General features: G+C 43.0%; 1 protein-coding gene across 3 annotated transcripts in view; it reads left to right on the forward strand.

Moving 5' to 3' along the window:
• LOC121964767 (retinal guanylyl cyclase 2-like) overlaps positions 1-24,226 on the forward strand; it is a 68,111-nt gene that overhangs the window by 12,854 nt on the left and 31,031 nt on the right. For all 3 annotated transcript variants that reach the window (XM_088073695.1, XM_088073696.1, XM_088073697.1), the window contains exons 3-13: positions 7,742-7,972; positions 10,663-10,818; positions 11,866-12,008; positions 13,795-13,950; positions 14,144-14,293; positions 15,923-16,142; positions 16,341-16,416; positions 17,978-18,062; positions 19,017-19,133; positions 22,745-22,828; positions 23,241-23,417. In XM_088073695.1, the coding sequence (XP_087929821.1) occupies positions 7,742-7,972; positions 10,663-10,818; positions 11,866-12,008; positions 13,795-13,950; positions 14,144-14,293; positions 15,923-16,142; positions 16,341-16,416; positions 17,978-18,062; positions 19,017-19,133; positions 22,745-22,828; positions 23,241-23,417 (1,595 nt within the window). The remainder of the gene's footprint in view (positions 1-7,741; positions 7,973-10,662; positions 10,819-11,865; positions 12,009-13,794; positions 13,951-14,143; positions 14,294-15,922; positions 16,143-16,340; positions 16,417-17,977; positions 18,063-19,016; positions 19,134-22,744; positions 22,829-23,240; positions 23,418-24,226) is intronic.

Consider the following 24,226-nt stretch of genomic DNA (forward strand, 5'->3'; position numbering starts at 1 on the left):
CTGGCCGTAACCTTGACTGTGCCTGACCGTGGTGATAGCTGTGCTGATGCTGCGACCCTGCCTTTGGTTGTGCTCGTGCTCTGGCTGTACTGATTCTGTGCCCCCCGCTCGCCCTGATCGTGGTCTGGTCCTGGTTGCGCCGATGCTGTGATCTTGCCTTTGGACAACTCCCTTTCACATATGCATGAGACTGTTATCATCTCTCTCAACATCATCATAGAGAGCAATTACTAATTCCACACCTACCATTATTGTAATATGACATGCATCTGTTTCTGTTATTGCTGTGTCCCCCCACCCTCTCTCCCCCTCTCTCTTTCCTTTTTTGCCATGATTGTATTTCATTTGCTATTTGCGACATCTATTGCTCGTCTGTCCGTCCTGGAAGAGGGATCCCTCACTATCCTCTACCGCTCTTCCTGAGGTTTCTTCCTTTTTTTTCCCCGTTACAGGGGTTCTTTTTGGGGAGTTTTTCCTCGGGTGATGTGAGGGTCTAAGGGCAGAGGGATGTCGTACACTGTAAAGCCCTCTGAGGCAAACCATGTTTTGTGATAATGGGCTATATAAATAAAACTGACTTGACTTGACCTCACAGGTGTGGCAGATCAGGATGCTGATTGGACAGGTGATTATTGCACAGGTGCGCCTCAGGCTGGACGCAGTAAAGGCCACTCTGAAAGGTTCGGTTTTTGCTTTATTGGGGGGTCTGGGGGGTCAGAGGACCGTTCAGTATCTGGTGTGACCCCTGTTTGTCTCGCGCAGTTCTCACAGCTGCTCCGTACAGAGCTGATCGGGGTGTTGATTGTGGCCTGAGGAGCGCTGGTCCTCCTCAGTGGATGTGCCAAGTCGCTGGATATCGGCAGGAAGTGTAACACGCTGTCGTATACGCTGATCCGGAGCATCCCGAACATGCTCAAAGGGTCACATGTCCGGCGAGTATGCTGGCCATGCAGGAGCTGGGATGTTTTCAGCTTCCAGGACTCGTGTGCAGATCTTTGCAGCATGTGTCCGCGCATCATCGCGCTGCAGCGTGACGTGGTGGTCGTGGATCAATGGCACAAAATCTCCGTCAATCAAAATGCCATCAATAAAATGCACCTGTGTTCGTTGTCCATAACATACGCCGGCCCATACCATAACCCCACCGCCGCCATGGGCAATTCGATCCGCAGCATCGACATCAGCAAACCACTCACCCACACGACGCCACGCACGCTGTCCGCCATCCGCCCCGAACAGTGAAACCGGGATTCATCCATGAACAGAACACCTCTCCAGCGTGCCAGACGCCAGCGAATGTGAGCATTTGCCCACTGAGGTTGGTTAAGATGCCCTGCGGTCAGGTTGAGACCCCGATGAGGACGACGAGCGCGCAGACGAGCTTCCCTGAGACGGTTTCTGATGGTTTGTGCAAAAATTCTTTGTTTATGCAAACCGACTGTTGCAGCAGCTGTGCGGGTGGCTGGTCTTGGTGTGGAGGTCCTGGGCCAGGGCGGGTCACGCCTGCTCGGCGGTTGTGAGGCTGGTCGGATGTACTGCCAAATTGTCTGAAACGCCTTTGGAGACGGCTTATGGTAGAGAAACGGACATTCAATTCACGGGAAACAGCTCTGATGGACATTCCTGCAGTCAGCACACCGACTGCACGCTCCCCCAAAACCTGCGACGTCTGTGGTGTTGTGCCGTAAAACCGAACATTTCAGAGCGGCCTTTACTGTGTCCAGCCTGAGGCGCACCTGTGCAATAATCACCTGTCCAATCAGCATCCTGATCTGCCACACCTGTGAGGTGGGATGGATTATCTCTAGCCTCGCTGACGCAGATTTAGACGGATCTGTGAACAAAATCTGAGAGAAATGTGTCTTTTGTGTTTTTAGAAAAATGCTTTAGGTCTTTGAGTTCAGCTCGTGAAAAATGGGAGCAAAAACAAAATTGTTGCGTTTCTGTTTTCAGTCTGCTTTCAGTCTAACGCACAACGCACAATGTGTCTCTCATGCATCCCGGTCATTATCGGCAACCGGAAAAGACGCACAGTCTGCCGTACACGCAATCTTTGAAACCTGTCCGCTCTCCCAGAAAGTGGTCCCAGCCCACACTCACTTACCTTTGGTCTTTGGGACTGTCAGTCCGCAGTTAACAAGACAGAATTCATCAGTTCACTGGTGAAACTCTCAGACATTCAGGTCCTAGCCCTGACTGAGACATGGATCCGCCCAGAAAACTCAGCTACACCAGCTGCACTCTCTGAGTCCGCTGCGCTAAGCCACACCCCTCGCTCCACTGGACAAGGAGGCGGTGCTGGCGTGCTCATTCCTGACAACTGGTCTTTTTCCACACTGCGCCCGTTGAGCAGCAACACAACATTTGAATATCATGCTCTAAATGTCACTGCTCCTGTCAAAGCATATATTCTGGTTGTGTACCGCCCACCAGGGGGTAATCTGGATGGCTTTGTCTCTGAAATGGACATGTTACTCTCTGACATCCCTGATGATGGCACATCACTTATTGTCATGGGAGACATGAACATTCACATTGACAGTACTCTGGCAAACAACTTTCTGGCACTACTCTCCTCCTTTGCACTTGTACTAGCTCCTTCTCCTCCCACCCACAAAGCTGGTAAAGTCCTTGACTTGGTGCTGACTCGTAACTGCTCCATAGCAGATGTGACAGTTACCCCACTACACCTGTCAGACCATTTCTTGACCATACAATTTCTCTCCGCAGAAACCATAAGTCCCTCACAGCAGCACAGCTGTCTGATGAGGTGAGCTCTGCCATGCCTGACCACTCACACTTCTCCTCACTTTCTGTTAATGAGGCTACAGAAACACTCTGTTCCTCTCTGGCATCCTCTCTGGACAAACTCTGCCCCCTGGTGTCCAAACCAGCCAAGAAAAAACAATTAAGTCCATGGCTCTCTGAAGTCCTGAGAGAACAAAGAACTGGACTCAGGGCAGCAGAAAGAAAGTGGCGTAAATCCCAAGAACCCACTGATTTGTCCTCATACAAACAGAAACTTGCTTCCTTTACCTCTTCCTTGCAGTCCACTAAGAAAGCCTTCTATCAGAACAAGATCTGTGCTGCTACTGACTCCAGAAAACTGTTTATGGTGTTTAACTCCTTGCTTTCTCCTCCAGCTGCTCAGCCCTCCCCTACACTGACTCCAGACATGTTCTCCTCCTTTTTCACTGAAAACGTGGCTGCAATCAGCAACCAGTTCTCTGAGCCTGACCGGCCCAGTCAGCTCAAACCCACTACTGCAGCTTCACTCTGCTCTTTCGCTCCTCTGACTGAGGATGAGGTCTCCAGACTTCTTCTGAGCTCAAAACCTACAACATGTCCTCTCGATCCAATACCCACCCGCATCCTGCAGACCATCCTGCCCACTATCAAACCTGCAGTCCTCCCTAAAAACTGGCACTTTTCCTGCTACTTTTAAGCAAACCCATGTCACCCCACTGCTCAAAAAGCCTAATCTCAACCCCGCCCAGGTTGAAAACTACAGGCCAGTCTCACTTCTACCATTTCTGTCGAAAATACTGGAGCGTGCAGTATTTAACCAGGTCTCTGAACACTTGCGGAACAACAACCTACTCGACTCCTTTCAGTCTGGCTTCAGGTGTGACCACTCCACTGAGACTGCACTCCTGTCAGTCACCAAGTCACTGAGACTGGCTCGAGCTGCTGGTCAATCCTCTGTCCTACTGCTGCTGGACCTGTCTGCTGCCTTTGACATGGTGAACCATCAAATCCTCTTCTCCACACTCTCTGAGCTCGGCATCTCAGGTTCTGTCCTATGGTGGTTCAAGTCCTACCTCACAGGCAGCTCCTTCAGAGTGTCATGGCGAGGAGAGGTGTCTAGGTCACATGGCCTATCGACAGGGGTTCCTCAGGGGTCGGTGCTTGGTCCCCTACTCTTCTCTCTGTACACCACCTCACTCGGTGCAGTGATCCACTCCCACGGTTTCTCCTACCGCTGCTATGCTGATGACACTCAGCTCTTCCTCTCCTTTCCACCTGATGACAGAACGGTCTCAGCTCGGATATCAGCGTGTCTGGCTGATATCTCCACATGGATGAAAGAAGGCCACCTTCAGCTAAATCTGTCTAAGACCGAACTCATGGTCTTTCCAGCTTGTCCATCTGTTCAGCCCCGGATCAGTGTCCAACTTGACTCGAGCCTACTTGTGCCCACAAACTCAGCCAGAAACCTGGGTGTCATGATCGATGACCAGCTGACCTTTAAGGTTCATGTGGCCTCAGTTTCTCGGTCTTGTCGTTATGCCCTCTACAACATCAGGAAGATCAGACCCTTCCTGACCCAACAGGCCACACAGCTTCTGGTTCAGGCTCTTGTGATCTCACGCATTGACTACTGCAACTCTCTTCTGGCAGGCCTCCCTGCATGCTCATTCAAACCTCTTCAGATGATCCAGAACGCAGCAGCACGTCTGGTCTTCAACCAGCCCAAAAGAGCACATGTCACCCCGCTGCTAATTTCTCTTCACTGGCTTCCAGTGGCAGCCAGGATCAAATTCAAAGCACTTCTCTTGGCTTACAAAACAATCACAAGAACTGCTCCAGCCTACCTGGAATCCCTGATCCAGGTCTACTCTTCTTCTCGCCCACTACGCTCTGCATGCGAAAGACGCCCGGTGCTTCCAGCCCAGCACGGCTCTAAATCTATAGCCAGACTCTTTTCTTCTGTTGTTCCCAAATGGTGGAACAAACTTCCAAACTCTGTGCGATCTGCTGAGTCCCTTTCTACCTTTAAGAGACAATTGAAAACTCAATTGTTCCGAGAACACCTCGGCACTTAACCTGACTCTTCTCCTCTTTGCCCTTTGGGGTAGATTAAGTCGGATGGTCCAAAACCCAGCACTTATTGATTATCTAGCACTGACAAAGTTGTGTGATGTTGTATGTTGACTGTCATTGTAAGTAGTGATACTGAGATTGCTGAATCTCAGATGCTGAGATCGCTACTGGTTATTACTTTGGTTTCCAAAAAAAAAAAAGGGGGTGGGGGGCTGTGCGGCACTTCTTCTGCCACTAGACGGCAATACCTGTGACCAATCACACCTGCACCTGAAGCACTTTTTGCACTTACTAAGGGTTTTTTCCTTAAGTCTAAATTCTTGCTTGTGTTGTACGTTGCTTTGGATAAAAGCGTCTGCTAAATGAAACTGTAGAATTGTAGAATTCTATTTTTGTTCAGTGTATTAAAGAAAGGACAACTGAAGCTCACCAAGTTCTTTTCATTATACAAGTATACTTCTTTTCTTGTTAAGTTTATTTAACTATACATCAAGTTTAGACTATTAGTTATCAGGTTTACTTCACCATTCAGTGGTTCAAGGGTTAGGGTTCAAGTGTACAAGATTTTTCAAAATAAGAGGAAAACTTTTGGCCCAAAAAAAAATGGCACAAAAAAATCCAAGTCCAGGCACTCAAGTGGGTTTGAAAAATGTAAAAGGCCTTTAATTTAATGGGCGACATTCATTAAAATTACACCAACGCGTATCGGCTTGCGCCTTCTTCAGGGTGCAGTGACACAAAGACAAACAGAGTAATCATGGTTGCAATTACTAGGGCGTTTGATTATGTCCCCACCCCTGGCATCAAAGCTGATGGCCTCAATACCTGACACTCTTAGAGTTGCATCACTTCCATGTTTGGCCTCCTTGTAGTGTTTAGCCATTGGATAATTCATGTTTCCACTGCGAATAGCATACCTGTGGCTGAACACAGGTATGCTATTCGCAGTGGAAACATAAAAAATCAAACGCCTCAAACAAAGGGAGGCATACTGGATTTATGCCCTTAAAGGCACCAGTTACCCTGGCCTCAATGAAGACTTTGATCTCACATCTTTCTTGTAGTCATTGCTTCAGTCCTATTGTATAGATGTGCTTTTTCCTTTAAGGATTAGATATTCTCAACATTTTTTCTAAATGTGCTACGAAGTGGTTTCCTCAGTTTTACTACTTTTGCAACTTCTCATTATCTCTGCCATAATGTCTTCACTAATGCTAAATGCTGTACTTTAATGTTTAATTCTTAGTGTGGATTTTATCCTCCTTTGCCTACACCACCCCTAACAGGGTTTGTGTTGTTTCAGGGATCTTGTTCTTATATTTATTTTTTCATATTTCTCTCTATGTGTTTGCTGTTTGGTGCCTCTAGAGGCTAGAGAGAAAAAATGTCGCACATGGGAGGTTCTCATGTTTGTACTTCCTGTCTTGTATTCACTGAGTACTGCCCCTACAGGTCAGAACAAACTTTGCATGTTTCACTCTTGCTCACCTGTGTACATTTCTAGTAATTGCAACCATGATTACTCTGTTTGTCTTTGTGTCACTGCACCCTGAAGAAGGCGCAAGCTGATACGCGATGGTGTAATTTTAATGAATGTCGCCCATTAAATTAAAGGCCTTTTACATTTTTCAAACCCACTTGAGTGCCTGGACTTGGATTTTTTTGTGCCATTTTTTTTTTGGCCAGAAGTGTCACAATCCTGCTCCTCTCCTCCCTCAGTACTTTTCCACTCACTCTCCCTCTGCTCCCTCTACCTGCTGACCACGCCCACTCTGCCTGCTCTGCTCACTCACCTCCAGCTGCAGTCCATCAGTAATCAACTCAGTATATAAGCCACCCACACACACACACTCATTGCCAGATTGTTCCTCGCATTATGCAAGACTCTCCAGCATTCTCCTGCCAGATCTCTGAAAGCCGACCCTGCCTGTTCCTGACCTGCTCTCTTCGCCTGATCCCCGGTAAACCTACCTGCCTTCTGTCCCCGACCACGAGTTCTGTTTTGGCGTTCCTGATCTGCTCTGCTGGCAAAGACCTCTCCGCCTGGCCCCGACGATCCTCCTGGTCCATCCCCATCGGTACCGTTGCATCATCGGACTGCTCACTCGGTTTCGGAACCTCCGCCTGTCCCCGACCACGCTTCCGCCTTCTCCTCGACGATATCTCCACACGTGCTGTCGAGCTGCTGGGCTACGGGGTTTCCTCTGCATCCACGTCGAGTGACGTAAGCTTCGGTTTGTTGCTTCGATCTCCCTCCAGAGACTTTGTTGTGGGTTCCGACCCGAAGAACGAACTGTGTGCAGAATTACTTCATCTTGCTTCGTGTCTGATTTGTGCTGGGCTGAATAAACGTCATTACCAACTATCCCTGTTTACCGGTGTACTGCATCTGGGTCCGTACAACACCCGTTACAAGAAATTTTCCTCTTATTTTGGACATTTTTCCCTTCCATGAGCACTGGTGGTTTAAGGGACACCAGCAGCGCTCCAGTCTCCTCCCTCTCTCTGTACAAGATTTTCTTCAACAATAAGACTAAATTAAGTCGAGCTTTATTCACATTAAATCAAGTCTAAATTGCGAGATGATAATCAGACTAAATTAAGTCAGGCTTTATTTAGATTAAATCTAATCTGAGTTATAAGATAATAATCAGACTAAATTAAATCAAACTTTATTCAGATTAGATCTAATCTGAATTATAAAATGATAATCAGACTAAATTAAGTCAAGCTTTATTTAGATTAGATCTAATCTGAATTATAAAATGATAATCAGACTAAATTAAGTCAAACTTTATTTAGATTAAATCTAATCTGAGTTAGAAGATAATAATCAGACTAAATTAAGTCAAGCTTTATTTAGATTAGATCTAGTCTGAGTTATAAGATGATCAGTCTTTTCTGTGCTTTTTTTCAGCTCTAATAGAATTTGGGGACCTGGAGGGTTATGGCCACGCCTACATCGGCCCCTTTAACCCCGCCCTCTGTCACGCTGCGTCCCTATTGGCCCAGCACTGGGAGGCAGGGCTTGCCTCTCCAGGCTGTCTGGATGCTGATTGGCCGAACCTGCCGCCCATCTCTCCGCCCAGCAGAATCCTGTTCACCGTGCTGCGATTCTTCCGCTGGGCACATGTCGCCGTCATCTCAGGTGAGTGTGATGTTAACTTAGCAGGTGTGGTCTTCTGATTCCTGAGCTTCACCACTTAAGTTTTTCAGGATTCAGATACGTTTAATTTCGTCACATGACAAATAACCAACACAAACACTAACAACCACATAATTACATCGAACCAAATCATGAGGTTTAGGAAAAAGTTTGAGTAATTTTGATAAATACTCTCATCAGCTGTGTGTTCATCCCGACTCAGTTAACTGCCCATGAAAGAGGAGCATCGTAGCTGAAGGCTCTGGTTCCCATCCTACATTTGGAGACTTTGGGAACCACAAGTAACCCTGCGTTTTCAGAGCGCAGTGATCTTGAGGGTTGGTAAGGAACTATGAGCTGTGACAGATAAGACGGAGCCTGAACATTTAGAGCTTTGTAAGTAAGGAGGAGGATTTTAAATTCAATCCTGGATTTCACAGGGAGCCAGTGCAGAGAAGCTAAAACAGGAGAAATATGATCCCTTTTCTTGCTTCCCGTTAAAACACGAGCAGCAGCGTTCTGCACCAGTTGGAGAGACCTAAGAGATTTGTTGGGTCAACCAAATAATAGGGAATTACAGTAATCCAGCCTAGAGGTGACAAGTGCATGTACTAATTTTTCAGCATCTGTTTGTGATAGGATATGTCTAATTTTTGCGATGTTACGCAAGTGAAAGAAAGCCATCCTTGAAGTTTGTTTTATATGGGAGGCAAAGGATAAATCCTGGTCAAATAAAACGCCGAGGTTCCTTACAGTTGTGCTAGAGGCCAAGGTAATGCCATCTAGAGAAATTACACTGTTGGAAAAGGAGCTTCTGAGGTGTTTTGGGCCAAGAACAATAACTTCAGTTTTGTCTGAATTCAACATCAGGAAATTATGGCTCATCCAGGCTTTTACATCCTTAAGACATGTTTGAAGTCTAGATAGCTGATCAGTTTCATCTGGTTTCATAGATAGATACAGTCGCACATCATCCGCATAAAAATGGAAATTTACAGAGAGATTTCTAATTATGTTGCCCGTGGAAAGCACATATGAAGTGAAAAGGACGGGTCAGAAAAAGGATTGGTTCGTAATGATAATGATTGATAATGAATGATAATGATCATGTTCAATAATAATTATTAATAATGAAATTGATAATGATCATGTTTAATAAAGATAATTATTTATAATGATCAGGATTGATAATAATCACCTTTAATAATGATAATGATTGATAATGATAATAATTGATAATGATCACATCTAATAGTGATAATGATTGATAATGATCATGTCTAATATAGATAATGATTAATAATGATAATGTTTAATGAAGATAATATTTGAGTATAATAATGTTTAATAAAGATAATGATTAATAATTATCATGTTTAATAAAAATAATGATTGATAATCAAATTGATTGATGATTTAATATTTATGAAGTTTTATTTATTAAATTAATGAATTAGGTTAATGCACATTAATCAACATATCAGCGCATCAATGTAAATATGCCGGAATAGCTACATTTCATCAGTAATCCTAAAGCAGGTATCACAAAGAACATAAAAAAGACGACAGATGACCAGAAGACAAAAGACAGAAAACATCACCCTTTACAGACAAATGGACACATTACAACTAATAGATCCACAGAAATGATCAAAAATGGTTAAGAAGCAGGATTTGCCATTAACCCCGCGGATATAGGCATCAAAGAAGGAGACATATACTGAACCAGTGTTTGAGTGTATTTTTAGAGGTTTTTAAAGGTTAATAGTTGTCACAGTCTCTGATATCTGCTGGTACTTTGTTCCGTGAACTTTGGTACTTTGAACCTTCTGACCAAATTCAGTTCTGCGCTTCGGTGTTTACAGTCTCCTCTGGTCTGAGCTCTGGTATTTATCCTGTTACTGTGGTTTTTCTGGATGAAATCATTTAATGGTTTAATGGCAAACCCATTTAAAACCTTAAACACAAGGCACAAATCCCTGAACATTAAGGAACTCAAAGTTTAAAATACTTCACTTACTAATGAAATTACAGAAATGGAAATCAAAAGGATCTGTCCGGGATTTTGACTGTCTTCTTAACGAGATACTTGATGGGTTTAAATTGTGATAATGATTGATAATGATCATGTTTAATAATAATAATGACTGATAGTGATCATGTTTAATAGTGATAATGATTGATAATGATCATGTTTCATAGTGATAATGATTGATAATGATCATGTTTCATAGTGATAATGATCACATTTAATAGTGATAATGATTGATAATGATCATGTTTCATAGTGATAATGATTGATAATGATCATGTTTCATAGTGATAATGATCACATTTAATAGTGATAATGATTGATAATGATCATGTTTCATAGTGATAATGATTATAATGATCATGTTTAATAGTGATGATTGATAATGATCACATTTAATGGTGATAATGATTGATAATGATCATGTTTCATAGTGATAATGATTGATAATGATCACATTTAATACTGATAAAGAGTAATAATGAAATTGATTGACATTAATCACGTTCAATAATGACAATGATTAATAATGAAACTGATTGATAATGAGGTTCAGGTTTAGTAATCAGGTTTAATAAAGATAATGTTTGATGATGATAATGTTTAATAATGATAATGATTGGTAATGATTGATTTTGATATCTTCTTATTTGGTCATCAGCTCCTTCTGACCTATGGGAGAGCACCGGACAGGAAGTGGCCTCTGCACTCAGAGCTCTGGGTCTGCCCATTGGTCCGGTGGTTACCATGGAAACGAAGAACAGAGGAGGACCTCGGGCGGCGCTCAATACCATCAGAGAGGCCGACAAGGTCAAAGGTCAGAGCAGAAAGATGAACCTACAGATGTTTTCTATGTTCATATTAAAATCCAATAATTACAGCACATCTGTGAACGTTTTACATCATTTTAGCAACTAAAGTTCAAACATTTCTAATCTGCGACTGTAATCTCACAGATTTTAATCCCGAGAATAAATCTGAAAGATTAGAACTGAAGATTTCTCTGTTTTCACATTAAAGCCCAGATGTTCGGGCACATCTGTGACTGTTTTACATCCTCCAGATTAAATCTGAAAGACTAGAAACTACAGATAAACTATTCATAATCTCTCTCTGTAATACGACACATTTGAATCACCAGATTAAATCTGAAAGATTAGAAATTAAAGATGTTTCACATTAAAGTTCAAACATTACAGCACATCTGTGACTGTTTTACATCCTTTCAGAAATTTAAGATTAATAATTCATAATCTGTCTATAATCTGAAAGGTTTTAATATTCTGATTAAACCAAAAAGATTAGAAACTCAAAATAAAACATTCATAATCTATCTCTGTAATATGACACATTCTAATTTACAGGTTAAATCTGTAACATTAGAAACTCAAGATTAATGATTTATAATCTGTCTCTGTAATCTGACAGATTTTAATCTTCATATTAAATCTAAAATGTTAGAATTTAAAGATAAAACATTCATAATCTCTCTGTAATGTGACAGATTTTAATCTCAAAATTAACTCTTGAAAGATTGGAAACTTTAGATAAATCATTCATAATCTCTCTAAAATCTGACAGATTCTGATCTCCATATTAAATTTAAAAGATTCAAAATTAAAGATAAAACAGTCATAATCTCTCTCTCTGTAATCTGAGGGATGTGAATTTCTAGATAAAATCTGAAAGATTAGAAATTAAAGAGAAAACATTTATGATCTCTCTGCAATCTGTCAGATTTTAATCTCCAGATTAAATCTGAAACATTAATTATCTCACGCTTTAATCTAACACATTTTAATCTCCAGATTAGGTCTGAAAGATTAGAAATTGATAAACTCTGTTTTTCGGTTCAAATCTTCAGTGGTGATAATGTGCATGAGCTCCGTCCTAATTGGTGGAGAGGATCAGAGAGAGCTCCTATTGGCTGCTCTGGACATGGGGATGGTTTCGGAAGGTTACGTGTTTATTCCATACGACGCCCTGCTGTACGCCATGCCCTACCAGGTAATCAATCACTTCAATCCCAAATACGCTGATCAATAACTCAATCAAACTGCTGCATTTAAACAGAAACCCCTAACCCTAACCCCCTCTGATACAGAAACATAAATATAATCAGAAATCAATGATTCTTTCTAATCAATATTCAGATCGATCCAGACCAAATGTTCAATTTTCAAACAAATCAACTTTATTGGTTTTAGCACTTTCAAATAAAGTTAGACAGTTTGTAAACAGGTTACAGGTCAACAGGTTACAGGTCAACAGGTTACAGGTGGACAAGTGAGCAGGTCAACAGGTCAACAGGTCAACAGGTAACAGGTCAACAGGTAACAGGTAACAGGTCAACAGGTTACAGGTCAACAGGTTACAGGTCAACAGGTAACAGGTCAACAGGTCAACAGGTTACAGGTCAACAGGTAACAGGTCAACAGGTAACAGGTCAACAGGTGACAGGTCAACAGGTTACAGGTCAACAGGTAACAGGTCAACAGGTTACAGGTCAACAGGTAACAGGTCAACAGGTCAACAGGTAACAGGTCAACAGGTAACAGGTCAACAGGTAACAGGTCAACAGGTGACAGGTCAACAGGTTACAGGTCAACAGGTTACAGGTCAACAGGTTACAGGTGGACAAGTGAGCAGCTAACAGGTCAACAGGTTACAGGTCAATAGGTAACAGGTCAACAGGTTACAGGTCAACAGGTTACAGGTGGACAAGTGAGCAGGTAACAGGTCAACAGGTAACAGGTCAACAGGTTACAGGTCAACAGGTTACAGGTCAGCAGATAACAGGTCAACAGGTCCATGCAGGATTTAGAGCAACATATACTGCCATTCAGACCAGTCTTTCTTCAGGGACGTCCCTGCGTCTTCCACAGAGACAGTGAGACACTTAGTGTAGGGGTGCCAGGTCAGTGACCAGACTGACCTGATGCTGTCCAGATGTGTCCCCCATTGGACATGTGAGGGACATCATGAAGCTAAACAAATGACCCCAGAGAGGACACACCGAAGATGCACATCAAGACAGAATGGACAGTTAGTGTTCTCACTGAAGACAGACATGAGGACAGAATGGACAGAAACGACAGTTAGTGTCTTCACTGAAGTGTGAAGTGTGCAGATGGACGAAGACTTTGTTGTTAAATGAACTCGATTGTAAATAAACACGCTTGAGTGTCTGATGTCTCACAGTGGGGACAGTCTCCTGTCCAACTTTATGACGAAAGTTGATCAGTTTGATCATTAACTGTTTCTGATTGATTATCGATCAGAGAGGATCATTGATCTCTGATTTCTGGTTTAGGAATCAGAGACAGACACAGACACAGACACAGACACAGACATAAAGACAAATATAATAACAAATATAAATAAAACAAGTTTTTTTTCCACATTTTAGGTAGAAAAAGAAGTTTTACTTTAAAAACTGGATTTATAGAATTTCCTCTGCTGCTTTTTGTTCTTCCTCTTGTCCCTGGTGTAGTCACTGTTTTTTTTTTATTATTATTATTTTCTTTTTTCTCGTAGTGGGTTAGGGTTAGGGTTAGGGTTGTTATTATTTTTATTATCATTGTAAAAAATATTTGTTCTTGTTATATTTATTGTTATTTTTCTTTTTGTTGTTGTTGTTATATCACTGAAGCTGTTTTATGAATTACACATTTCAAAATCATCTTTAATCCTCAGAGTGGTCAAACCGCAAACAGGAAGTCCTCTTTCAAAATAAAGTTCATATGAAGATTTTTTTTCTTTCATTTCCTTGTTTTCTTCTCTGTCCAATCAGGATGCAGCATTCCCTCAGCTGACCAACAACACAAAACTTCGTCACGCCTACAGCGTCGTTCTGACCATCACCATGGCATCCGACCAGAGCTTCTATGAAGCTTTCCGACAGGCGCAAATCAACCGAGAGATCCGCTCTGCTGTGGCTGCGACTGAGGTAAACAACAACAACAACAACAAATACACACAATGAGAACAAATACATAAACAACAACAGACACAACAACAAACAGACACAACAACAAACAGACAACACACCAGATGAAACCAAACGTTATCTCTCTCTGGGATTATTGATTGAACTAAATGGTTGAGAGTTGTGATCGGTGTGCCCTGGGTGCTGTCTGCAGGTGTCTCCGGTTTTTGGGACGATCTTTAACATGGTGTACTTCGTTGCTAAGGCCGTGGAGGAGCGTCGTCAGGCAGGCGGCGGGCACTGGGTGACGGGCGAAAAGCTCATCCAATCAGATGGAGGCTTTGATTTCCAGGGTTTCAATCAGGTCAGAAACTTTTCAACATTTAACCCTAATGTTGATAAATAAACGTTTGTATGCTGTGTGACTTCGTGTTGTTTCGGATTTCACCGGACTGAACTCACGGCGCTTCACGTCCAACCTCACAGGAAATTAGACGATTTAAAACTATTCTTAAATACTTTGGCAAGAAAATCAAACTTTTGAGGATCCAAGTTATTTTAAACCCTTTTTTCCTAAAGTTTATTCATTAGACCTGTAAAACTTCAATCGACTTTAATTAATCATCAGAAAAAGTTTAGTTCTTTCTTTAAAAACTGTGATGAATGTCAACGGGTTCAGAGGTCAAACTCTACGAAGACGGATTTTTTCACTGTAAAAACATCAACACCAACTGTTTATTTTTTCAACTCTGATCCTGAGAGAGTTAGTTTTTATATCAATTTATACCGTTTATTTTATATGAGTTTATACTGTTTATTTTATGAGTTTATATGTTTATTTTATGAGTTTATACTGTTTATTTTATGGGTTTATATGTTTTTTTATATGAGTTTATACTGTTTATTTTATGAGTTTATATGTTTTTTTATATGAGTTTATACTGTTTATTTTATGAGTTTATACTGTTTATTTTATATGAGTTTATACTGTTTATTTTATGAATTTATACTGTTTATTATATATGAGTTTATACAGTTTATTTTATAGTTTTCACCGTCTGTTTTATGAATTTATACTATACATATATAGATTGTATATAAACACATTTATAGATTGTACATAAGGACACATATTTAGATTTTATATAAAGACATATACAGACAGATTATACACACATATACAAACAGTATATAAAGACACGTATGCAGACTGTATATAAAGACACATATGTGGTCTGTAAATAAAGACAGAGACTGTATATAAAAATACACATACAGACTGTATTTAAAGACAAATATATAGACTTTACATGAAGACACATATATAGTCTGTATATAAAGACACATATATAGACTGTATATAAATACACATATGTGGTCTGTGGTGTTGTAGATTGTACTTTGTATGTTGTAAAGTTTTCAAATTTGTGATTTCACTGATGTGATTTTCAGGTACACTTAAAATAACAATAATTTTAATTATGTAATAGACGAATACAGTCACACACTCTGAAAGTCATTGTGTGTCAAATGTTTCTGTGATTTTTGGTTCCTGCTTCCTCGGCTTCAGGTCAAATAAACGTTTTTGTTGTGCGTAAAAGGCAGGGTTGGGACTCTGAATGCAACCCTCACAAAGCTATATAAATCATGTGTTAATGTGAATAATAATAAAATGTTTAAATAAATTCAAATATTTGGGAAATTGTCGTTTCCAAAGCTAAAAATCGACACAGATGTTGCATTATATCCTGATGTGTATTATGTCCTAAATCCTTGTATAAATTGTGGTGTACTGTTGCTTTAACAACATTATGAATAAATGTGTTTGTGAACTTTATCATCAGTTCGGTCTTATGAAGTTCCTGCAGATCCACATCTTTTAGTCTGTTCTTGTTTTGGTTTTAGTCACATCGGTCACATGATAAACCAGAGAGCAGGAGGACGTTTTCAGCTCAGTCTCATCAGCCCCTCTCCTCTGATTTTTGTTTTTCAGGTGTTGTACGGAGGTAGAGAGGGGCGGGGCCTGCAGGCCAAGTACGTGGTGTTGGACAGCGACGGTGACCGACTCGTGCCGACGCACTCGCTCGCTCCGACACACACTGAGGGGACGGTTGGCGGCCTGAGACCCATGAGTCGCTCCTTCTTCTTCCCCGGAGGAAAACCCCCCAGCGCCAGCTTCTGTTGGTTCGATCCGGAGGAGGCCTGCAGGGGGGGTACGTTTGCTGACCGCTCCCCCTGACCGCTCCCCCTGACCGCTCCCCCTGAGTGCTCCCCCTGACCGCTCCTCCTGTCCGGCTCCCCCTGACCGCTCCCCCTGCCCGCTCCCCCTGCCGTCCGTCATCATGAGGTCAGTTTTGGTTAATTTCACCGATCAGCAGGAAGTAATTTTTTTATTATCTTGTCTTTTGCAGGTTTGGACTCAGTGACGATGCTGTTTGTCTTCCTGTTGCTCTGCGCTGTGATTGGAGCTTTTATCTATTGGATAAGGTGAACACACACAACTGACCGGTACAACATCTACACACAGACACACAACTGACCGGTACAACATCTACACACAGACACACAACTGACCGGTACAACATCTACACACAGATACACAACTGACCGGTACAACATCTACACACAGACACACAACTGACCGGTACAACATCTACACACAGACACACAACTGACCGGTACAACATCTACACACAGACACACAACATACATAGACAAAGAGAAGCTAATGATGGAAAAACACAAAAGTGACACAAGTGCGTTTTATAAGGACGACCATGGAGGAACCCATCGAAGGTTAATGGAACCACTTATTGGGAGTTCTGGGAGCGGATGGAGATTTTACTTCTTCTTCTGTCCTGATAAACTGTGTGTGATTCGTCCGCATCCGTAGAGCCAGTCTTTTCCGCACCTGCCTTACTAACCTGACCTCAGCCCCTCCTCCCGTGAGGGGTGGGCAGCTCCCTTTGGTTGAGGCACAACCACCAGACATTCGATGGTGTGGTTTTCTGCCAGATCTGGTTTCAGAGGGGGCCTTGGTTTACCTTTTGCGAGCGATGTACTCCAGCTTCCTTTTCTGGATCCATGAGGGTCTGTTGAGTCACGTGTAGTCTCTCCCCTCCTCTGGGTTCAGTTTACTTTGGGAAACCCTCTCAGGAGGTACTGCCTCCAGAAATATTGCTCCCAGGATCACAGCAGCACCCTAACACCCCACCACATTTAGCCCCCCCACATTTAGCCCCCCACCACCACCACCACAGTTAGGCCCCTCCCTCCACCACATTTAGGCCCCTCCCACCACCACATTTAGAGTCCTCCGCCCACCACATTTAGGCTCCTCCCTCCACCACAGTTAGGCTCCTCCCTCCACCAGAGCGTTTGGTTCCAGCAGAAAACGCCGTCAGAGATGCACAGCTGTCTGAGGACGTTTCACAGGCTCTGCGTTTTCTCTGCGGAGAGGCTGTGTACTATGTATGTGTGTATGTGTGTACTACTATGAGTACTATGATACAGGATATCTGCAGAAGTAAACACACTGACAAAAGTTTCGGTACCAGGGAAAACACTGAATTATATTTATTGTTGTGAGTAAGGGGGAGACTGAAGCATGCTGGGACAGAGGATGGACTGCTGCTCAGTGAGGCTTCATGACGGGAAACATGACGCGTGTTACGGTTTATTAATGGGTTTTTGATGTTGTTTAACCCTTTGTCGTGTCAGATATGACGGTTTGTCTTCGTGGTCAGGTGTCTGTTCCTCCTCCACTGTGACTGGACGGCTGAAGTGACAGTGACAAGCGTTAACTCTTGGAGCGCTGGAAAAAAAATGCCCATTCAGCAGTTTGTTGTGTGACGTGAACATGCGACACTCATTAAAAAATACACTGAACAAAGAAAAATAAAGAAAAAATAAAGAAAACAAAGAAAAATACACAGAAAATACACTTTGGTGGATAAAGCCACTGAGTTTGTGATTCTGGCGGGGGTAATAACAATAATAGTAACGGGAGTAATAAAACTGTTACTAATATAAAACTCTGCGTTTACAGGAAGTACAAGAGAACAGTGAACACGACCAAACTCATCCTGAATCTGGACGACATCGTTTTCATCGACACTCAAGTCAGCAGGAAGGTGAGAAACTGTGAACTGAGATCCAGTACCCAGAACGGTACCTGGTCTCTGATCCAGTACTCAGAACAGTACCCCATCTCTGATCCAGTACCCAGAACAGTACCCGATCTCTGATCCAGTACACAGAACAGTACCTGGTCTCTGATCCAGTACTCAGAACAGTACCCGATCTCTGATCCAGTACACAGAACAGTACTGAGTCTGAGATCCACTACACAGAACAGCACCCGATCTCTGATCCAGTACCCAGAACAGTACCTGGTCTCTGATCCAGTACCCAGAACAGTGCCTGGTCTCTGATCCAGTACCCAAAACAGTACCCAGTCTGAAATCCAGTACCTAGAACAGTACCTGGTCTCTGATCCAGTACACAGAAAAGTACTGAATCTGAGATCCAGTACACAGAACAGTACCTGGTCTCTGATCCAGTACACAGAACAGTACCCAGTCTGAGATCCAGTGCACAGAACAGTACCTGGTCTCTGATCCAGTACACAGAACAGTACCTGGTCTCTAATCCAGTACCCAGAACAGTACCTGGTCTCTGATCCAGTACACAGAACAGTACTGAGTCTGAGATCCAGTACCCAGAACAGTACCTGGTCTCTGATCCAGTACACAGAACAGTACTGAATCTGAGATCCAGTACACAGAACAGTACCTGCTCTCTGATCCAGTACACAGAACAGTACCCAGTCTGAGATCCAGTACCCAGAACAGTACCTGGACTCTGATCCAGTACCCAGAACAGTACCTGGTCTCAGATCCAGTACCCAGAACAGTACCTGGACTCTGATCCAGTACCCAGAACAGTATCTGGTCTCTGATCCAGTACACAGAACAGTACTGAGTGCATTTTTCTTTTGTTATTGTTGTGTGTTTGTATGTTTGTTTTTTTCTATGTTTATCTCATTGTTGTTGTTGTTGTTGTTGTTGTTGTTTTCGTTCTTGTAGAAACTGAATGATGAGTCGATCATGAGGAGTCTTCTGGAAATCAAAACTCCGTTTCGCTCGATTGCTCGAAGTTACATCCTGACGACACCTGAGAGCTCCAATATCGGAATACTGGAGGTATACCTGTCTGTCTGTCTGTCTACCCTCACCTGTCTGTCTGTCTGTTTACCCTCACCTGTCTGTCTGTCTGTCTGTCTGTTTACCCTCACCTGTCTGTATGTTTACCCTCTACAATTCTACAATTTCATTTGGCAGACGCTTTTATCCAAAGTGACGTACAACACAAGCAAGAATTTAGACTTAAGGAAAAAACCCTTAGTAAGTGCAAAAAGTGCTTCAGGTGCAGGTGTGATTGGTCACAGGTATTGCCGTCTAGTGGCAGAAGAAGTTTTTGGAAACCAAAGTAATAACCAGTAGCGATCTCAGCATCTGAGATTCAACAATCTCAGTGTCACTACTTACGATGACAATCAACATACAACATCACACAACTTTGTCAGTGCTAGATAATCATTAGGTGCTGGGTTTTGGACCATCTGACTTAATCTACCCCAAAGGGCGAAGAGGAGAAGAGTCAGGTTAAGTGCCGAGGTGTTCTCGGAACAAATGAGTTTTCAATTGTCTCTTAAAAGTAGAAAGGGACTCAGCAGATCGCACAGAGTTTGGAAGTTTGTTCCACCATTTGGGAACAACAGAAGAGAAGAGTCTGGCTATAGATTTAGAGCCGTGCTGGGCTGGAAGCACCAGGCGTCTTTCGCATGCAGAGCGTAGTGGGCGAGAAGGAGAGTAGACCTGGATCAGGGATTCCAGGTAGGCTGGAGCAGTTCTTGTGATTGTTTTGTAAGCCAAGAGAAGTGCTTTGAATTTGATCCTGGCTGCCACTGGAAGCCAGTGAAGAGAAATTAGCAGCGGGGTGACATGTGCTCTTTTGGGCTGGTTGAAGACCAGACGTGCTGCTGCATTCTGGATCATCTGAAGAGGTTTGAATGAGCATGCAGGGAGGCCTGCCAGAAGAGAGTTGCAGTAGTCAATGCGTAAGATCACAAGAGCCTGAACCAGAAGCTGTGTGGCCTGTTGGGTCAGGAAGGGTCTGATCTTCCTGATGTTGTAGAGGGCATAACGGCAAGACCGAGAAACTGAGGCCACATGAACCTTAAAGGTCAGCTGGTCATCAATCATGGCACCCAGGTTTCTGGCTGAGTTTGTGGGCACAAGTAGGCTCGAGTCAAGTTGGACACTGATCCGAGGCTGAACAGATGGACAAGCTGGAAAGACCATGAGTTCGGTCTTAGACAGATTTAGCTGAAGGTGGCCTTCCTTCATCCATGTGGAGATATCAGCCAGACATGCTGATATCCGAGCTGAGACCGTTCTGTCATCAGGTGGAAAGGAGAGGAAGAGCTGAGTGTCATCAGCATAGTAGTGGTAGGAGAAACCGTGGGAGCGGATCACTGCACCGAGTGAGGTGGTGTACAGAGAGAAGAGTAGGGGACCAAGCACCGACCCCTGAGGAACCCCTGTCGATAGGCCATGTGACCTAGACACCTCTCCTCGCCATGACACTCTGAAGGATCTGCTTGTGAGGTAGGACTTGAACCACCATAGGACAGAACCTGAGATGCCGAGCTCAGAGAGTGCGGAGAGGAGGATTTGATGGTTCACCGTGTCAAAGGCAGCAGACAGGTCCAGCAGCAGTAGGACAGAGGATTGACCAGCAGCTCGAGCCAGTCTCAGTGATTTGGTGACTGACAGGAGTGCAGTCTCAGTGGAGTGGTCACACCTGAAGCCAGACTGAAAGGAGTCGAGTAGGTTGTTGTTCCGCAAGTGTTCAGAGACCTGGTTAAATACTGCACACTCCAGTATTTTCGACAGAAATGGTAGAAGTGAGACTGGCCTGTAGTTTTCAACCTGGGCGGGGTTGAGATTAGGCTTTTTGAGCAGTGGGGTGACATGGGCTTGCTTAAAAGTAGCAGGAAAAGTGCTAGTTTTTAGGGAGGAATTGACAATATGTGTGACTGCAGGTTTGATAGTGGGCAGGATGGTCTGCAGGATGCGGGTGGGTATTGGATCGAGAGGACATGTTGTAGGTTTTGAGCTCAGAAGAAGTCTGGAGACCTCATCCTCGGTCAGAGGAGCAAAAGAGCGGAGTGAAGCAGCAGTAGTGGGTTTGCTGATTGCAGCCACCTTTTCAGTGAAAAAGGAGGCAAACATGTCTGGAGTCAGTGTAGGGGAAGGAAGCAGCTGGAGGAGAAAGCAAGGACTTAAACACCATAAACAGTTTTCTGGAGTCAGTAGCAGCACAGATCTTGTTCTGATAGAAGGCTTTCTTAGTGGACTGCAAGGAAGAGGTAAAGGAAGCAAGTTTCTGTTTGTATGAGGACAAATCAGTGGGTTCTTGGGATTTACGCCACTTTCTTTCTGCTGCCCTGAGTCCAGTTCTTTGTTCTCTCAGGACTTCAGAGAGCCATGGACTTGGTTGTTTTTTCTTGGCTGGTTTGGACACCAGGGGGCAGAGTTTGTCCAGAGACCAGAATATATGCTTTGACGGGAGCAGTGACATTTAGAGCATGATATTCAAATGTTGTGTTGCTGCTCAACAGGCGCAGTGTTGAAAAAGACCAGTTGTCAGGAATGAGCACACCAGCACCGCCTCCTCGTCCAGTGGAGCGAGGGATGTGGCTTAGCGTAGCAGACTCAGAGAGTGCAGCTGGTGTAGCTGAGTTTTCTGGGCAGATCCATGTCTCAGTCAGGGCTAGGACCTGAATGTCTGAGAGTTTCACCAGTGAACTGATGAATTCTGTCTTGTTAACTGCGGACTGACACTCCCAAAGACCAAAGGTAAGTGAGTGTGGGCTGGGACCACTTTCTGGGAGAGTGGACAGGTTTTGCGGATTGCGTGTACGGCAGACTGCTTCTTTTCCGGTTGCCGATAATGACCGGATGCGTGAGAGACTCATTGTGAGACACATTGTGCGTTAGACTGACAACAGACTGAAAACAGACAGGCGGCAGCGGTAGTCGGTGTCCTTGCTCGGTGGACTCGCGCAGGTAGACTCGCAGGTCTTCCCACTGTGTGGGCTGACGCTTGAGCGAGGTATCTGAACACAGTCACAGCTGTTTCCAACTTGACTGATTGCGCCCAGCTGAACCGCCCCTGTCTGGTTTCACTTGGGCAATCAATAGAGGGTGTGACCCGCGTCAGCTGACCTCACCTATTGTTGCAGAGAGAAACTGAAACTCAGTGCTAAGCACTTAACGACCCCCCAGCACAAAAACAAACCCAAGCAAGATTTCACCTTACCTAAGCTGGCTCAATCCTTCTTCTGTCTAAGATTCAGTGCTACCCTCACCTGTCTGTCTGTCTGTCTGTTAACCCTCACCTGTCTTTCTGTTTGCCTTCACCTGTCTGTCTGTCTGTTTACCTTCAGCTGTCTGTCTGTCTGTTTACCTTCAGCTGTCTGTCTGTCTGTGTGTCTGTCTGTCTGTCTGTCTGTCTGTCTGTGTGTCTGTCTGTCTGTCTGTGTGTCGGTGTGTCTGTCTGTCTGTGTGTCTGTGTGTCTGTCTGTCTGTCTGTCTGTGTGTCTGTGTGTCTGTCTGTCTGTGTGTCTGTCTGTCTGTGTGTCTGTGTGTCTGTCTGTCTGTGTGTCTGTGTGTCTGTCTGTCTGTCTGTGTGTCTGTCTGTGTGTCTGTCTGTCTGCCTGTGCTCTTAATGGTTGTGCTGTTGCCAGGGCGACTGGGTTTGGCTGAAGAAGATTCCTGTTGAAAAGACGATAACAGCTGTCAATCAAAACACCCAAAGTCTGTTCAGCCAGGTATGATGAACAGTAGAATCACAGTAGAATCACAGTAGAATCGCAGTAGAATACCTGAAGAATCACAGTATAATAGCTGTAGAATTGCAGTAGAATTACTGAATAAGGGTGTGACATGAAAACCTGAATAGTATTTTAACAGTATTATATATATATATTTAAACTGTGTGTAGATTTATGTCGACATTAAAGTGAATATATTTAACCAGACTATAGATTAAATGTTGACATTAAAGTGAATATATTTCACCAGTCTATAGATTAAATGTTGACATTAAAGTGAATATATTTCACCAGTCTATAGATTAAATGTTGACATTAAAGTGAATACATTTAACCAGTCTATAGATTAAATGTTGACATTAAATTGTATATATTTTAAAAGTATTTTTTCCGCCTCTCATGTCTCCAGCTGAGGGAGATGCGACATGAGAACCTGAACCTGTACGTGGGTTTGTTTCTGGATTCGGGGATCTTTGCTCTGGTGGTCGAACATTGTCCTCGAGGGAGTCTGGCTGACCTGCTGGCCAACAGTGAAATGAGGCTGGACTGGATGTTCAAGTCCTCCCTGCTCATGGACCTCATCAAGGTGCTACAAATACTCATAATACTCATAATAATACAAATGCTTCAAATATCACTACGAATACGTATAATACTACTAATAGCTATAACAATAACGATGAAACATCCTGATAAAATCTGGTGGTAGGTGTTCGTATGTGTCATTTTTTGTTAGTTTTTGTTGGTTTTTGTTCGTGTTCATTAGCATGCATTAGTAGGTGTTGTTTTTTTTTGCAGTTTTTGTTGGTATGTGTTATTTTTGTCAGTTTTTGTTGGTTAGTGTTAGTTTTTGTTATTTTTTGTTGGTTAGTGTTTGTTTTTGTTAGTTTTTGTTGGTTTTTGTTAGTGTTCATTAGTATGCATTAGTAGATGTTAGTTTTTGTTAGTTTTTGTTGGTTAATGTTTGTTTTTATTATTTTTTGTTGGTATGTGTTATTTTTTGTCAGTTTTTGTTGGTTAGTGTTTGTTTTTGTTAGTTTTTGTTGGCATGCATTAGTAGATGTTAGTTTTTGTTGGTATGTGTTATTTTTTGTTATTTTTTGTTGGTTAGTGTTTGTTTTTGTTAGTTTTTGTTGGTATGCATTAGCAGATGTTAGTTTTTGTCAGTTTTTGTTGGTTAATGTTATTTTTTGTGTTAGTTTTTGTTGGTTAGTGTTTGCTTTTGTTGGTTTTTGTTGGTATGCATTAGTAGATGTTAGTTTTTGTTGGTATGTGTTAGTTTTTGTCAGTTTTTGTTGGTTAGTGTTAGTTTTGTCAGTTTTTGTTGGTATGTGTTAGTTTTTGTCAGTTTTTGTTGGTTAGTGTTATTTTTTGTGTTAGTTTTTGTTGGTTAGT

This window comes from Plectropomus leopardus, chromosome 23 (assembly GCF_026936395.1).
Source record: "Plectropomus leopardus strain MGB_pleo_1.0 chromosome 23, ASM2693639v1, whole genome shotgun sequence".
In the NCBI taxonomy this organism is placed as follows: Eukaryota; Metazoa; Chordata; class Actinopteri; order Perciformes; family Serranidae; genus Plectropomus; species Plectropomus leopardus.